The sequence below is a fragment of the Leopardus geoffroyi genome, chromosome B3 (genome assembly GCF_018350155.1).
Source record: "Leopardus geoffroyi isolate Oge1 chromosome B3, O.geoffroyi_Oge1_pat1.0, whole genome shotgun sequence".
Lineage (NCBI taxonomy): Eukaryota > Metazoa > Chordata > Mammalia > Carnivora > Felidae > Leopardus > Leopardus geoffroyi.
This window is the reverse complement of record NC_059337.1, coordinates 30,895,616-30,911,962: the sequence shown is the minus strand read 5'-3', so window position 1 is coordinate 30,911,962 and position 16,347 is coordinate 30,895,616. Positions and strand designations below refer to the sequence as shown.

The 16,347-nt window shown below is 58.7% G+C and overlaps 1 protein-coding gene across 1 annotated transcript in view; it reads right to left on the bottom strand.

Annotated features, from left to right (window-relative positions):
- CSPG4 (chondroitin sulfate proteoglycan 4) overlaps window positions 1-16,347 on the bottom strand; it is a 41,101-nt gene that overhangs the window by 9,105 nt on the left and 15,649 nt on the right. The window contains exons 2-9 of the mRNA XM_045449009.1: window positions 13,091-13,254; window positions 8,134-11,676; window positions 6,293-6,775; window positions 5,755-5,931; window positions 3,861-4,059; window positions 3,646-3,780; window positions 3,352-3,518; window positions 40-223 (exon numbers count right to left, since the gene is read on the bottom strand). Coding sequence (XP_045304965.1) covers window positions 40-223; window positions 3,352-3,518; window positions 3,646-3,780; window positions 3,861-4,059; window positions 5,755-5,931; window positions 6,293-6,775; window positions 8,134-11,676; window positions 13,091-13,254 — 5,052 coding nt within the window. The remainder of the gene's footprint in view (window positions 1-39; window positions 224-3,351; window positions 3,519-3,645; window positions 3,781-3,860; window positions 4,060-5,754; window positions 5,932-6,292; window positions 6,776-8,133; window positions 11,677-13,090; window positions 13,255-16,347) is intronic.

Here is a 16,347-nt window from a genome sequence, read left to right as displayed (position 1 = left end):
TCTCGGCCCTCCCAGTGTCCCCCAAACTTTGCTGTTCACCTTTGTTACTCCAGAGGCGGCTGGGGCGCTGGGGACAGGCAGCCTCGAAAGACACAGCCACAGCAAGGGTGGTGGCCACATCAGGGGCTGGGGGTGACGACAGCTGGAGCTCCACGGCGTCACGGACCTCCCAGAAGGGCTCAGGGGGCATCTCGTGCTCATACAGAACAGTCCCAGCATACACCTGTGGGGAGACCCCATTTTGGGATGAGAGGCGGGTTCAGCCCGTGGTGGCTGGTAGCCCCCTCCCTGGGCGGCACTGGCACTGGGTGCTCCAGTCTCCTTGATGAACTCTCGGTGCCCAGCCTCACTCTCGGCTCACCTGGCTGTGCCTCGCTCTAAGTCGGTAACCCGTGCTCTTCCTCACTAGCTCAGTGGGTCACCGTTGGCAATCGTGTGGCAGTGAGGTGACTGGCTCTGGAGCCAATGCCTTGTCAAATCTGGACCCTGCTGCCTCAGGCAAATCACCTCATCTCTCTGAGCCCCTGGGGAAAGCAAAATTCTATCCATGCTTCTCTCAACAGCTGGTCCTTCCACTTTTGCACTAGGTCCCTGCCCCTCTTCCCCGCCGAAGACACCAGTCTTACCATTTCCCTTCTTTCTCCTGTGGAGACAATCCAGCCCCCGCCCCCCACCCCCAGCAAGGGAACAGTCTCATCATTACTCAACCCCATGTAGTTATTCTCCTCCATCTTAAAGAAAAAACTTGTGACTTCACTTTTTCCAACATTTGTCGCCCCTCCCATTTTGCTCTCCTTTACAGCAAAACTCCATAAAGAATAGTCTTTAATCTCTCCCAGGCTGCTGTCTCCTGAACTCCAGACTCACATATCCACTTGCTTCCTGGCCGCTCTGTGCAGATGGACAGACCCCCTACCTGCACACCTCTCCTAGTCCCTCCCACTTCATGTGGTGGCAGCTCTGTTCTTCCAGAGGCTCAGGCTCAAACCCCTGGAGTCATCCCAGACTATTCCTTCTCTTGCATACTGTCACTTCTGGCCTGGATTATCCCCATGGCTTCCTGTGTGCCAGCTTTGACCCCTGCTCCCTCCCCCTACAGTTGTTCTTAACACAGAAGCCAGAGTGAGCCTTTTAAAATGTACGTGAGGCTATGTCACTCTTGCTCAGATAGTGCAGTGGCTCCTCATTTGGCCACAAAGATCTGACCTGGTTACCCCTGTGACCTCACCTCCTACCATTCCCACCATGGTGTCTCCATTCCAGCCACATCTGCTGTTCTCTAGGGCTGTCTGCATGTTAAACACCTAGGAATATTCCTCGTTTCCATAAAGAAATCTGCTCTCTCCCCCCTTGTGATTCAAACGTGTCCTCTTGGCTTATCTTTTGTTTTTCCCTTTTAGGAGATGTAGGAACTGTTGTCCTCTTCTCAGAAAAACAGGACTTGCACAATACTAAGATGGAAACTGGGATCCCAGCATGCAGGAGACTCTAGGACAGGGGGGTTGTGATGAACTGGAGAGGGGTGCCCCATCTAACAGGGGAGCCATCCATCCTTTGAAGGGGGTGAACCACAGTTCTAAAGGGGGCACAGACCCAGGCTGAAAGGGGCTGCAGACCCAGGCTGAAAGGGGCCGCTGTTCCTCAGCTGATTGTGGTAAGAGGGAACACAGCCTTTTAAGAACCTGAAAATCAGGCTTGTGTGTGTGTGTGTGTGTGTGTGTGTGTGTGTGTGTGTGGTGCGTGTGAAATCCCCCAAAGGGGATATGTTGATCATTAATTTGAAAATATTAAATGCATTGTGCAGGCCAAATAAAACACATCTGTGGACCAGATGTGGCCCATAAGGACTGTCTAGCTATAACCTCTGGCCCAGGCTGAAGGGTGGCAGGAAGGAAATCGAGGCCCCTAGGAGTGGGGTGAAGGCTGGATGCCTGGGTGCAAGGAGCTTCCGTGGATGGGAGGCATCTGGCTGGGGGTGAGGCAAATCACAGGCAAGACAGGGAGGGGGTCTCTGAGCTCCGGGAGCAAACGGTGTCCTCTGGCGAAAGAAATCTTGGACTAGCAGTCAGAAGCCATAATCCTGGTTTTGTCTCTTACTAGCCACGTCCTCTGAATAGTTGCCTCGTATCCTTAAGCCTCAGTTTCCTTATCTGCAAAACAGGACACCTGATCTCTGACCCACTCAGCTCAGAGTATTGTGGGACAGTGTGCCGTCAAGACTACCCAGCCCTGTCCTGCCCCCTGCCCCATCTCTGCTGGGAAGCTTCTTCCCAGCTTCTCTGGGTGGTACTGCTGCCCGGCCCCCTGGTGGCCATTCACTTCCATCCGCATATTGCTGGGGTGTGGGGAAAGCACTGTGGGTGGGGGAGGGACCCTGAAGGCCTTGTCCTGTTCCCTCCCCCTTGGTAGGCGTCGGATGACAGAGGCTCCCAGGGGCTCAGGGTGCACAGCTTCTACAGCCACCAGCCTGCTGAATATCTTATATGGTGGGAAGGGGACCTGGGCAGAAGCTAGGGCTTCATGAGAACCAAAAACCTGGGGGGATGTTGACATGAGAGACCTTTTGCCATCTTCCCTTGTTAAAGACACCTCCTTCCCTGATGTCTGAAAGATCCTCACCTGCTGTGCCTTTGGAGCAAGCAGAGGCTGCCAGCACACAGGGCACCTCCCCCACGTAGAAGGGATATTAATTTAAGTGATGGCTGCTGGCCCCACCAGCACATTTAGCACAGAGAGTTCTGTGCTCCCAGCAACTAGCAGTGTCCCTCTTCAAATGGCTGAGCGTTCTAGTTTTTACCTGGTGGCCGCTGGTGTGCTCTGGGACAGCTATGCCCTGAAGTGAGATGGCAGCATCACGTCCACTCAAGCTCCTCAGCTGCCTTGTGTCCACTCATTGGCTCCCAGGATCCACTCTGCTTCTTGCTGGCTCCTGACCTGAGCTCCAGGCTTGTACCTCTGCTCACAAGCCCAACAGCTGCCTTCATCTTGAACTCCACCCGCCCCCGCCCCCGGAACCAAGCACTGCCCCTCACTAGCCACTGGGGTACGCTAGGGTCCCCAGCTCAAAGCACCCTTTCTAGCTCCTAAGGTCCAACTGCAGCTTCCTCCTGGAAACCATGCCCCAGGACCTTATCCCTGTTCTGGGCTCCTGTAGCCCTGACCTCTTGCATCCTTCTGTCTCCCAGACTGGTGGCTCTGGGAGGGCAAGGCACGCACAGCCTGGCCTGTGGTGGGGCCGGCGAGCGTCTGCTGCTAACGATGTGGGAGCGGTGCCCCCGTGTCCACTGGCAGAGTGGGCCACCCGAGGCTGAATGGAGTCTAAGTGGTGGCTGTAGAGAGCTGGGCCCTTACCTCAGCCTGAGTGAAGTTCACCAGGGCCTCCCCAGAGCCGCCCTGCCGGGCGTGGAACAGCCGGCCCAGCCGGGGGCCCTGCACCACGCGGTAGAGCAGGTGGTGGGGGTCTGTGCCTGCACTGGAGCTGGCTCTCAGGCTCTGGCTGCTCAGCGGCTGGACCGACCCTGTGAGAGGGATAAGGGGCCTGTTGGCTTTTGACCAGGAGCCAGGGCGAGGCCTGCGACTGCTGGGAGGCAGCGTGACCCTGGGGTGTCACCCGGCCTACAGGCATGCCTATGCTCGAAGACCCACCTGGGCACACGGTCAGCGTCCGGCTGCCCTCTAGCGAGAGGAGCAGCTGCTTCTGGGCCGTCACGCGGAAGAAGTGTCCGGGGGAAGTGTGCTCACCATCGGAGAGGCTGAAGTGGAAGCCTCCGTCCAGGGCTCCTGAGGATGGGGGTGAAGTTGGGTCTTGCTGGCCCATGGTGGCTCCCCATTCTCGGGGCGTCCCATCTCTCAGTACTCACCTCTATGTGAGAACAGCACCAGCCCTCCATCTAGCTGGGCCTGCGTGAAGCTGTGGACCTCGGTGCCTGGTGCCGCCCGCAGCACTACCTGCCCATTGCTGGGCCGCTCAATGGTGTAGACCAGGTCCTCCGGTCCTGAGTCGCTGTCTGTGGCCCTGAGGGCCTCCGGAGGGAAGGGCACAGTGGCCCCCTCCCACATCTGGGGACACACGCCTGTGAAGGTTCTATCCCCACCAAGCTCTCCCACCTTGTTCCTCCCTGGCCTTGGGGCCGTCATCATCGCACTGTGGCTCAGGCCCTCAGCTGTCATGGAGGCCCGTGCCATTCTGGGCCCCCCCCCCACACACAAAGGGCCCTCCACCCCATTCGCCTTCCCCTCTCATCCCAGGGCACAGGCTCCCTTCTCTCTGTCTGCCCTAATATTGCCTTGTCCTTCAAGGCCAGCTCATGTCCCCCTCCCTCAGGAAGCCCCACCTCTTACCTTCACCAGGTTCTCCCTTCAGAGACCCCCAACCCTGACTGCACTGCTTTATCTGGTTCTCACTGGCAGGGCAGAGGTCTCCCTTTAGACCCTCCATAGTGAGTCTGGGCATGGGCTGGGCACACTATGGGATGGTGAGTTTTGCCACCCCAGGTTGCTTATAAGTGGGCTCCCCTTGCAGGTGAGGCAGGGCCTGGGAGGCACAGGGCTGGAGAGGCTGATGTCCTCTCCTGTTGGGTCCTGTCCCATGCCACCGAAGCAGCACTGGGATGAGGGCTCAGGTGTTTCCAGTGCAGTCACAAACCCCAACCAGGTGAGTGAGTGGTGTGGGCAGCCCCTCCCCATGCTTAGGGAAGGGAGCCCCCCTCAGGCTGCCAGCAGGGCAGGATCCCATTTCTGGGATCCCATTTCTGGGATCCTGTTACACAACCCCAGCTGGGTCAGCAACTTGGGCAGTGTTGGGGAGGGGGGTTCCCCACCTGGAAAGCTGAGCCCTCTGGGATTCCAGGGCACCTTCTACCAGCCCCAGGCTAACCGCCGCCCCCCCCCCCCCCCCCCCCCGCCCCCGCCAGGGCAGAGCTCTGAAGGGGGACCACGAAGTTTGGAGGCGGGGCTTTGGCACTGGGCTCCTGGCACAAACACGGTGGACAGCACCACCTGGTGGCCAAGATGCCACACAGTGCCACCTGCCAGTGGTTCCAGAGCAGCCCTCTCCCCACATTGGACCACTCCCCACATTGGACCACTCCCCACAGGTACGTCCTCTGCCATCAAAGATGTCCAGTGCCTCATGTCACAGACGGCCCAAGTCAGGTGAATCCTTCCATGACTCTTGTTGACCCTAGAAGCCAGCATCAAGGCCCTGCCCATCCACTATCTTATATGATCTTGGTCAAGCCATACCCTTTCTGTTCCGCTAGTAACTACTTCCGTGACCAAGGAGAAATTCTGTGACCTGGCTGGGCCTCAGCTTTGACCTCTGCTGAATGAGGGCACCACTGTTCTGCAACGATGTAAAGATCAGGGGCTTGAAAAGCCAAGCTGGGACCTTCACTTGGTGTGGGCCAAAGTAGGGACCCTAACCACTCTCCGCCTGGAGTCTACTCTTAAGGGCCTGAAAGGACTTTCTTCAGGAGTTCTGGTCCTGAGCCATAGAAAGAGCCTCCTGTTGACAGTGAATCCAGGGAACAGCAAGGCCACTCACAAGGCTGCCTACTGCACTCATAAGTGTTCAATAAAATTCTCATACCTGTGTTCTATTTTCAGTGCAATAGCCCTTCTCTCTTCCCAACTAGTGAGGCATGTGGCATGGTGCCCATTTTAGAAAAGGAAACGGGCTTGGAGAGGGGAAGCTGTGGGCTGGGCCTCTCTCTTTGGGAGGGGAGGTAGGAGGTGATCCCGGACGGCTCTCACCTTCAGGCCTGTGTTTGTGGTGAGGATGGGGGGTTGGTCATTGACGGGCAGGATGGTGATGGTGAAGGCCACGGGATGGCTCTGGCGGTCCATCTCTGAGGCATTAGCCACTAGGACAAAGCTATCTGTCAGCGTCTCACTCCCATCGTGTACATAGCGGATCAGCTGCTGTTCCACCTGCGGGCAGGCGCAAGGCTGAAGGTCAGGCCCCAGCAGGCCTGAGACCAGAGAGAGTCTCAGGCCCAGCACCCTTCATGCTCTGCCTTTGGGTGTGGGAGGAGGCTGACTCCCGCAGAGCTCCAGTTTCTGCAGGTGGAAATGGGGACAACCATTTCTCCCAGAGTGAAGGAAAAGGGACAGTGGTTTCTATATGCCCAGAGACGAAGGAGTGACATAAGTCATCTGAAGCAGAGGTGCTCCATAAATGTGAACATCCTGCCTCCTCTCTGCGAACACCCCAGACTGGGAGTTGCTGTGGCTTCCCCCACTCTGCCCCCAGAGTGGGGCTGTACCCCCAGGGCCTCCCTAATAGCTGTACCTCTTTCCAGGAGAAAGCACTGAGGGTCCCCTCTTGAGGACCTTCCTCTCTCCGCAGGGCCCCATGCTGGGGTGGCTCTAGCACCTGCAGGTCAAGGCCTGGCAGCGTGGGGAAGTAAGGCCCCGTGACACGGAGCAGTGGAGGGGCCAGCGTGCGGCTGCCGCCCTCGGGGACGCTGAAGTTCTGTGTCTCCAGTGGGATGGCAGCAGGCAGCACCTCCAGTTCTACACGGACACCCTCAAGGGGAGCGCCCACGCCTGAGGCCACATCCAGGGAGAAAGCATCGCTCCAGGCCTCGGGGCGGGAGTGCAGGTATAGGACCCTGCCCGCGTCCACTGCCTCCTGGGAGAAGCTCTGCACTGGGTCCAAGCTGGGTGGCTCAGCCACGGAGGCGCCGTGGGACAGCATCACCAGGTAGCCGGCGCGCGGCGGGGTCTTCACTGAGAACACGATGTCCGCCGGTGGCACTGCCTCCTGGGCTGCCTGGTTAACAGAGGGTCAGAGGAGCCATCAGGGGTCACAGAGGGAGGCTGTTGTCCCTAAGCGGCCAGAACAGGCTCAGTCTCCATGTCTCCCTAATTCCCCCAGGTAGTGGCCCAGACACCACTTGCTTACTCAGACACGCACTCAGGTTCACACACATGACACCCAGACGTGCAGCTGGTTAGAAGGGCTGCACCTTTCACCACGCCACACCCACAGTCACGTGATCACACAGACCCCTAGAGCCACACTCCCTGAGCGATGTGCACAATCACACAGCCCCAGATTCAGTGACACAGACATACAATAATATCACTACACAGATAGGTACGTCTCACAGGTAATGCACGTAACACACATGCACACACACACACACACAGAGGCTGTCCCTGCCCCTGCTATTACCACTACTCACCACCAGAGGGCGCTCCATCCTTCAGAGAGGCACAGTCTCCACAAACTATGTGCCTCGCGGAGCTTAAGACCCGGGTCCAGCCCCATGGCCACTGGGTGCTCCCTCACCTGATGGTCCAGCAACAAAAGGACACACTTCTCCCAAATTCACATTCCTGCTTCTGTGCCTTTTCCTGGAATACTGTCTGTATTCTAGAATTCTGTTCCCTCTGCCTGGAATACTGTCTCCTCATTCCCTAGTAAAACCCCAGACTCTTCAAAGCCCAGCTCAGATGCTGCCTCCTTCATGGCAAAGCCTTTCTGATGCCAGACATGTTTAGTCAAAGTCACCCCCAGAACCCAGACAGCCAGAACCACAAGGGGCTCAGAAATTGGCAGTGTATCTGAAATTGGCAGTGTACCAGAGAGGGCAAGGACTGGCTTGAGGTCACACAGCAAGTTGGCAGGTCTGCTAGATGGCCTGTGGTTGCTCTGTGAGGTTCTTGGATGGTGAGCAGCTCTCTCCAGATCCTGAGGCCTGGTTTGGGGTCTTGGAAAAGAGCTGAGGATTCAGGAGCCTGGAGGTCAAACGAGTCTGTCTCCAAGGCCTACTGTCCTCTAAGTCTGTACCCATGAAAACCCTCCAGGGAACTTACTATTAGAATACAGACTCTCAGGCTCCACTTCAGAGATTCCATGGGTTGGGGGGGCAGGAATCTGCATGGTTAGCCACAGCATGTACATGTGTACACGTGACATGTGGAGGCCCGCACAACTCACAGGCAGACACACAAACTCTCCCAGAAACTCTCAGGCATACAACATGCACGGGTACAGCCGCACACCCAAGGTGTGGACATACACCCGACCCAGGAGTCACCATGGGCACATCCCCAAACATCCGAGCACACAGGGCATGAAGGCTGGATGGAAGGGCCCCCCTTCTCTGGCCCCCGGTCCTTTACCTCCAGCTGATCCTTTCTGATCTCAGCCGCCTCCCCCTGGAAGACGTAGATCTTCTTGTGCCGGACCAGATGCAGCGGGGCCAGTGGCCCCTCTAGGGCAATGGTCACTTGTAGGGTGGCATCTGTGTGCACAGGCCCTGCCTCCACAGAGAAGGCCAGGGTGTCTCGAGGGCTAAGGCTGCCGTTGTGGCTGTAGAGAATGGCCCCGTCCAGCAGGTCCTGCTGGGAGAAGACTGTGGCTGGCTGGCCGGCCCGGAGCAGCTGCCCCCAGTGCGGGCCAGCCGTGACTCGGTAGCGGACCTCATCCCCACTGCGGATATCTAGGTTGGTGTCCAGGTGGAGCACAGCTGTGTCAATGGTGCCCTGGCCTCCCTGAGGGACCACGAGGCTGGAGCCATTGGCCACATGGAGGTAGGGCTCCGAGGCCTGCACTTCGAGCAGCGCGGTGGCCTGGTGCTGCCCGTCCGACACCTGCAGCTGAATCCAGCCGCGGTCGGCCCCCGAGTGCACAAACAGGACTCGCCTCTTCCTGAGGTCCTCCTGGGTGAAGCGGTAGATGGGCCGCGTGGGCTCATCCACAGCCACAATACTGCCGAAGAGAAGGTCTTTGCGGGTTAGTACCAGCTGAGTGTCAGCAAAGCCAGAGTCAGCATCACTGAAGGCCACGTCGTCTGTTGTCAGCAGCCGCCGCCCACCCCTGGCCACGTGGAAGACGCGGCTGATGGTCTGCACGGGAGCGTGGTCGTTTACAGGCTGGATGGCCACGCGGAAGACGCCTCGTACCTCCTCCCAGGCCATGCCACCACTGCCCTCGCTCTGGCGGGTAGCCACAAATGGGATGTCATCTTCTGTGGTTTCAGAGTTGTCATGCTGGTAAACCAGCCGGCCCTGCAGCAGGTCCTCGTTGGTGAAGGATGTCACCGTGGCGGCCTGGTCCTGTGCCCCCCTCCAAACTAACCTCCCATGGCGGGGCCGCTCCATGACCTCATAGAGGTAGCTGGCACTGTTGAGACTCTTGACGAAGAGGTGGTCAGCAGAGAGGATACCCTCGCCACCCTCGGGCACCGAGAGGAGGATGTTGGTGAGGACGGGGGCGTCCGGGTCACCACCAATGTGGATGGGGAAGGTATAGAGTGGGGAGAAGTGTGGCGGAGCTATGACACGGAAACGGAAGATGTCCTCGACTGCCTCCGAGGCACGTGCTGTGGCCCCGTAGGTCACCCGACCGGCCTGCAGGTCATTCTGGGTGAAGCTCTGGCCATCTGACAGCCGTGTGCCCTGTAGCCGAAGATTACCCTTCCTGGGGGCCTGAACCACCTCATAGTGGAAGGTGGTGGGGCTTGGGCCTGCCTCCTCCTCCTCCAGGGTGGCTTCCAGGTGGGCTGTGGTGAGTGCCTCCTGCTGGGTGTTCTGAGTGTGCAGTGGCTCCAGCCGCAGCAGCCACACTGTGGCTCTCTGGATGGTCACTGGGAAGGACAGATTGCTCAGGATCTCCTGCCCCACCTGTACCTCCAGGGCCAGGTTCTCCACAGAGTCCTCCGTGCGATGCTGTGGGTCGGTGCTCAGGTATCTCACGCGGCCCTGCTCCATGTCCCGCTGGTGGAATGCCTGCGTGGCTCGCCACTCAGCACCCTCGGCCCCACCTGCCCCCTGCTTCTGCAGCTCCCCGAACCGCGGGGCCTCGGTGACTCGGAACAGCACGCTCACATCCTGCCCCACAGCGTTGGTCTCCACCGACAGGTTGGCGGGCAAGACAGGTGCGGCGGAGCCCTGGGCCAGGTGCAGCCCGGTGTTGTGGCGGATCTGAATGGTGGGCCGGACGGCCACCACCTTCAGGGTGGCGGGAGGGCTGGCCTGCAGCCCATCGCTGACCCGGAACGTCAGGTCCTGGGTGGGCCCACCACGGTGGACATAGACTAGGCTGCCCGCCTCCAGCTCCCGGCAGGAGAACTCGGTTGCTGGCTCCCCAGGCTGGTCTCGGCGCTCCACGGGGAGGCCAGTGGGGGTGCCAAGGAGCTGGAAGGTGAGGCCCTCGCAGGAAGAGTCTGGGTCGTAGGCCTGGAAAACCTCTGGCCCCAGCAGCTTCTGTGTGTGTTCTAGGATCACCATGAGGCTGCCGTGTGGGAAGATGACGCGGGGTGGGTCGTTGACAGGGTTTATCTGGATTGGCAGGATGTAAGTTTGACCCCTCCGGAGGCAGGAGGGCACGGGCACCCGAGCAGTCACTGACACCTCCAGCACCAGCTGGTCAGAGGTGTCCTCAGAGCCATCATGGACGAAGCGGGCCTTGCGGTTCACCACATCCAAGAGGGTGAACATCTTCCGTGCCTGGGCACCGGGGATGTCCAGCTCCAACTCCCCGTGGCGTGCCCCACGGCTCACGCTGAACAGCACCTGGGATTTGCGCAGCTCGGCCTCGCTCAGGTCCAGCGTGGGCTGCACGTGCCGCCACTCAAGCCAGGCTGTGCCACCCTCGGCCACCACCAGCGGGCTGATGGTCAGCAGTTGGGTAAAGTTGGCAAAGACAGGAGGCAACCCCGCTTCAGGCACGCAGGGCTCGGGCAGCTCCATGGCTGGCCAAGCCTCAGGTGCCAGGGTGGAGAAAGCTTCGTACGGGCCGTAGGTGTCGTCCTCGTATTCGTCTTCCTCCAGCCGGCAGCCGGCCGCCATGCTGTGAGTCAGCAAGGCCTCCCGGAGCCCCTGCCTCTGGCCATTGATGCTGAGGTCCTCCATGCAGCCCAGTAGGGAGACATTGACAGCCCCCGGCGCCAGGCCCAGGCGATGTTCCTGGAGGTGGCGAGAGGCCTCTGTGTCCAGCCCCCCAAGGAGAAGACTGCCACGTGGGTCCAGGTAGCTGAGGACCCCACGGTTGGAAGTGCGTGTGGGGTACTGGTCCACGGAGATTTCCAGCTGGTGAGCATCCACATGGACGCTGACCTCATGGGGTTGCCCGTCGGCCACAGGCACGCTGTTGTGGAGCAATACAGTGCCCTGGCCCTTCTCGACCACAGCCCGCAGGTGGCCCTCAAATATGTCCACGTAGATGAAATCCCCATGCCGGCCCCCTGCCTGGAAGGCCAGGGGCGCCCGGTGGCTCCGAGTGGTGAGTGTAAACTCCAGGGTGCCTTCATCCCGAGTGCTCCAGGCAGGGAAGGCAGCCAGTGAGTGGGGCCCAGAGAAGCCCAGAGCCACACTGTCATCAGCAGAAAACTCTTCAGCACAGCCCTCAGGCACGTCTGGCGTTAGTGGTCGCAGGAGGTTGCGGCCATTGAGGGTGGCAGCATGGAGGCAGCCCCTCAGGGGCCGACTGGTTCCCCTCACGTAGGGCAGGCCAAGGCTCCCAGTGCCCCCCAGGAAGAGCCCATAGGGGACCTCTAGGGGAGCTCCCGGGACTGGGGCTGAGGCATTCAGGAGCCCATCGACTGACAACAAGGCCTCGCGGTCGGAAATAGTCAGCTGCACGGTGTGGAGGACGGAGTCGCTCAGCAGAGTCCCAGCTGAGGTCTGCAGCTTCAGCTCCTCCTGGCCCAGGGTGAGTCTGACCTGAGGAGAGAGGGAGGAATGCAGTGGGGATCCATCCGCTTTTACTGTAAGCACACAGTTGGTCTGCCACATTGGAGTCCCCAGAGCAGAGGGCTTGGGACAAGAGCTTCTCATGCCACCCCTGTCCCCTTCCTGCCACCTCTTTACTCATCCCCCAAACGCTCACCAAAGTGATCGCTGTGCTGGGTCTGGATGGGCTCTGGGGTCCCTGATGTGAATCAGGGAATGACACGTAGCAAGATGCTTCCCTAGAGATTCAGCCTGTATTTTTAATTCTCTCCCACTTTCCTCTGAGTGAGAGCCATCAGAAAAACCACCCTGGCATCCAGAAGATTCACCCCTGGAAAAATGGGCACGTGGGAATCCCCTGGACACCTTTGGGTCATTGGGTCACTGTTCAGGGATGGGGGCCCAATCAGAAGCTCTCTGTTTTGAAGGTTAAGTAAACAAAAGCTCCTTGACCTGAGGTGAGGGATCCTTGGGGAGAGAAGAACATGGTTCTGTCTCTGTGACTTTGGCACCAGAACTGACTCAGGTGTGGTGTTCCCACAACCAGATGCTAGAATGGGTGGTGGCAGAGTGTGGGAACTGGAAGAGCAGAGAACTAAGAACTGTGGCCTTGGGAGTCCAAGTACGGAGCACCTCCACAGGGCTGTGGCATCACTGTACCCGGCAGAAGGGAAGAGCATCAGTGCCAGGCTGTACCAGGCCTTTGTTCAACAGTGACACCTTGTGGCAGTGAGAAGCAATGGCAGCAGCAGATGGATGACCACCCATAGTCCTCACCCCGCTGGGGTGTGGAAACAGATGGCTTTCCCAAATCTGGACTAAGGCCTCAGGGTCTCAAACTCTTCATGGCTGGGGGGAGCCTCAAGACAGAGCCAGAAGACTCCTTGCTAATAAAGCTGGGGGTGACTTGTAGGATGAAACGGAAAAATGGAGATGCTTTGGTAGGCTGGTTGTTACCATGATGGACAGACAACGGAGCTGCAGGGTGACTGGTGCTCGGGCAGAGGGATTTGCAGGGGTTGCTGGGAGCCCAGGAGAGGGTACCCAGCCCAGGTGAGCACCTCCTGGAAGAAGCGATGTCCACACTCAAGGCGGGGCTGGGGTGAGGCAGGGCCCAGGCAGAGGGAGTGGAATGAGCGGGGGCCTGGCAGTGAGAGACCACTTGGGGGCTGGAATGCAGGTGGGTGGTGTGGTAAAGCACAAGCCCGGTCGGGGGTCGTGGGGGGAAGTGTGGGTGGAGGGCTGCAGGGCACAGCCCGTCTGTGTGGGAGTCCCCCGTTTGGAGCTGCCATTGCACAGTGGAGACCTAGAGACCCCAAGGTGAAAGTGACTCACACCAGGTCACCCAACTGGCTGGGGGCCATTCAAAGCTGGAGGAGGAGGCCAGCAGGGAGATGTCACTGACCTGCAGACGTCCGGAGTAGAGTTGCAGCAGGAGGTGGTCAGCCTGGCCTGCTGCCAGGAGAAGCAAGGCTTCGGACTGGGATGTGGAGAACTGCAGCTGGAGGTCTATGTCGGTCAAAGCTGTGGCCACGGGCACCTCCAGGTGGTTCTCACCAAAGAAGGAGGCTGGGAGAGAGGAAGCTGGGGTCAAAGTTCAGACTCTTGCCTGGAGGAGGAGAGGTACTGCAGAGAACACAGGTGGGCTGGGCTGCAGGGAGGGGGTTTCATGCTGGTGCGGCCGCACAGTTCTCCTATGTGGCACTGCCTTGTCACCTGCCTGGTCCTGGCACCAGAAGGCACCGCCTCACCTGTGTCCAGCCCAGACTTGGCTCCACAGGAAGCCAGACCCAGCCATTCCAAGCAACTCAGGTCTCCTCCTCAAAGGTTCCTGGAGCCAGGGGCCTCTGCCAGCTCTGACTCTCCTCTCCTGGGCCCTAGAGGATTGTCCATTCTGGGTCTAGTCCCTCTTGGGCCTAAAGGGAAACCATCCCTCACTGTGTCACCTGGCCTGGTGGTCGCAGCCCCCAGAAATGGAGTTCCAGGAGAACCGTTCTTACCTCAAACTGATCCCTGCTCAAATTCTTTCTACGACATGCCCCATGCTTTGGCTCTTGGGCAACACTCTCCACGCCATGACCGACCTCTGTGGGTGGGCTGGGGCCACGGCTGGGGCCTGGTGGTGGTACCCACCATCTCTGCTTCTCTCTTGGACCGTGCTCCCAGCTGTCTTTGGGGGCGGGGGTGGCAGCTCATCAGCTTGGGTCCAGCAAGGAGCAAAGGCTCTGAGGCCAGATGGAGACCATGTGCATTGCTGGACCCCAAATGGGCCAGAACTTCCTACATCACCCCATATTGCTTCCTGCTGAAGAGCTATTGATAGTCCCTGGTGAGTGGTCAGATCCGGCCCTATTGTTTCCACCACGGCTGGGGAACAACAGCTGACTTCTCCAAGCCTGGGTCTGTCTGAAGACAAGGCCTGGGAGGGGCCAAAGGTTTGGAGAGCAGGCCAGAGGGCCTCTCAGGTCCACATGGCCTAAGCAGGCCATATCTGGGGTTTCCCAAGGTCAGTGGTCACTGTGCAGGGCCCCTTTTGTCCTGAACCGGGATACCTCCTCTTTTTAAGCTGCCGCCTCCTCCAAACAGCTTCCCCAAATTAGCCTCCCTTGACCTCCAACCAGCTGCAACAATTTCTGGTTTATTCCTTTTGCAGAGATTAGGGCCAAATATAACTTTGACTCTGTCCCCAGATGTCCAGGGCTAGGGAAGGGAGGGGAGATGGGAATGGGTTAAAAAGGTGACTCATCTCTGTTGGGCTTCTCTGAAACCCCGTGTGAGTGAGTAAAGGCGGATGGCCTTGATAGGGACGATCTGGCACAAGCCCACACACGTGCCCCTGGCCAGCCTGAACCAGCTGACATGGGCCTGAGGATGTGGCATCGGCCACTGGAGGAGTCCGGACAGATGTTCAAGAACGATAATGCTCTTCCTCTTAGGCTGAGTCGAAACCCCTTGAGTTCATCCCTCTTGCCAGAACTTGCTGGCAATGCCAGAACCTCGTCTGAGGGGCTAAAGGTATCAGATGAGAACCACCAAACCCAGCAGACCCAGCAGAGCTTGGTGCCAGTGAGGGGCAGACCAGAGAACTGACAGGGGGCAGGCACCTGCAGGGGCGCCGTATCTGCAAGGGCGTTCCTTGATTCTTGAGACCAAAATGCAGCTCACTAAACTGAGGGCAGTCGAAAGGAAGGTCGGGGGCAAGTGGCCCCCGCAGGATGGATAGGTCACTCTGGCAGCCTGGAGCTCATCGCAGCTGGCAAGAGCTGACTGTTAAATTTTCAGGATTTTTGCAAGCCAGGTGATGTTGCCCGGTGGGAACATTTATACAATGGAAAGAGGCAAACGCTACAAATCAGGGTTCTCTCTCCCAGAAAGCTAAACAGTCACCTGTTTGCCATGCACCGGGAAGGGGTCCGTCTCCCTCTCCTGAGTGGGCGTGAGCTCACACACCCATCCACATTCCCTCTTATTAAGGGTGTATGCGTGACACGGTCACGGTCAGGGCCTACACCAGGCAGGAAGTGAAGTAGATGGCTGGCTCTAACCACTGAACCACCTGCCTCCAGCCCCCTCCCAGAAGGGGAGTGCGGCAGCCTGTTTGGCCTGGTTTTTCAGGCCAGAGTGGGAGGGTGGCAGGAAGTAGAGGTACTTTCCAGAGAGCTGGGGTCTGAATGAGCCTATTGAGGGGCTGGGCCCTGCTGTTTCCTGTGGGGCTGGGCAGGGAAGCGCTCACACAAGCTGCCTTGTGCTGCTGGAAGTGCACAGGCCAGGCAGCCCCCTCGCCCCAACAGAGGCCTCTGAGGTCTTGCTGGCCAGGGCTTTGGAAACTCTGACGGTGTCGTTCCCCCCACCTCCTGGTCTCCTTCTGCTGCCCCTTATCGTCTCTGATGGGCCGCATTTCCAAGAACCCAGAAACCCTGTTCTGGGAGACAGTTGGAGGGGGGCTGTGAATGAAGAAGAGACAGTGCAGGATAGAGAAGTGAGTTAGGAGTCAATCCCAGAGGGCTTCCTTAGGGAGGTGAAGGTGGTATAGAGGAGGAGAGAGGGAGAGGAATGGGTGGTTTCAATGGGTAGCAAGGCCAAGGGAGAGACGGGCAGCAGGGATATACAGGCTCTGGGACAGTTGAAGACAGAGGAGTAGAGGGAAAAGTAGCAAGGGCCAGCCTATTGGGCCTGACTGTGGCCTCAGGGCAGTTGGGGGAGGAGAGAAGGTATCAGTGCTGCTTGGAGACTTGGCCTTGACTCTCCTGGGTCAAGAAGACCCATGATTCATCAAACACCAGTGCAGGCTTGTATCAGCTGTGTGGGCTTCCCCTGGGGCCAGGAGAAGGGGCTCAGTCTACCTCAATGTCACCATTTTGTAAAATGGGCACTCCTTCCCAGTCCCTCCTCCTGTCGTGGGGATTAGTCCCGAAGTTCCCTTTCTGGTCTGGGAGTCTGCTCTCAGATATGGGTAGGCAGAGGGTTAATGGTGTGGGCTGCCTGGGTGGTGAAAAGACTTTAGCATGGGTCGGTGGGGAGGGGGGAGGGTGCCCCAAGGGGAAGGTAAGTGGGAGGGGCAGAAAGAATGCCACATGTCTGGGTTTCTCTACCTGAAAGACGGTAGGTAGGTGGGTGTCCAGGACTACATAGAGGTCTATTTTCGTGTGTGTTCCAGTATGT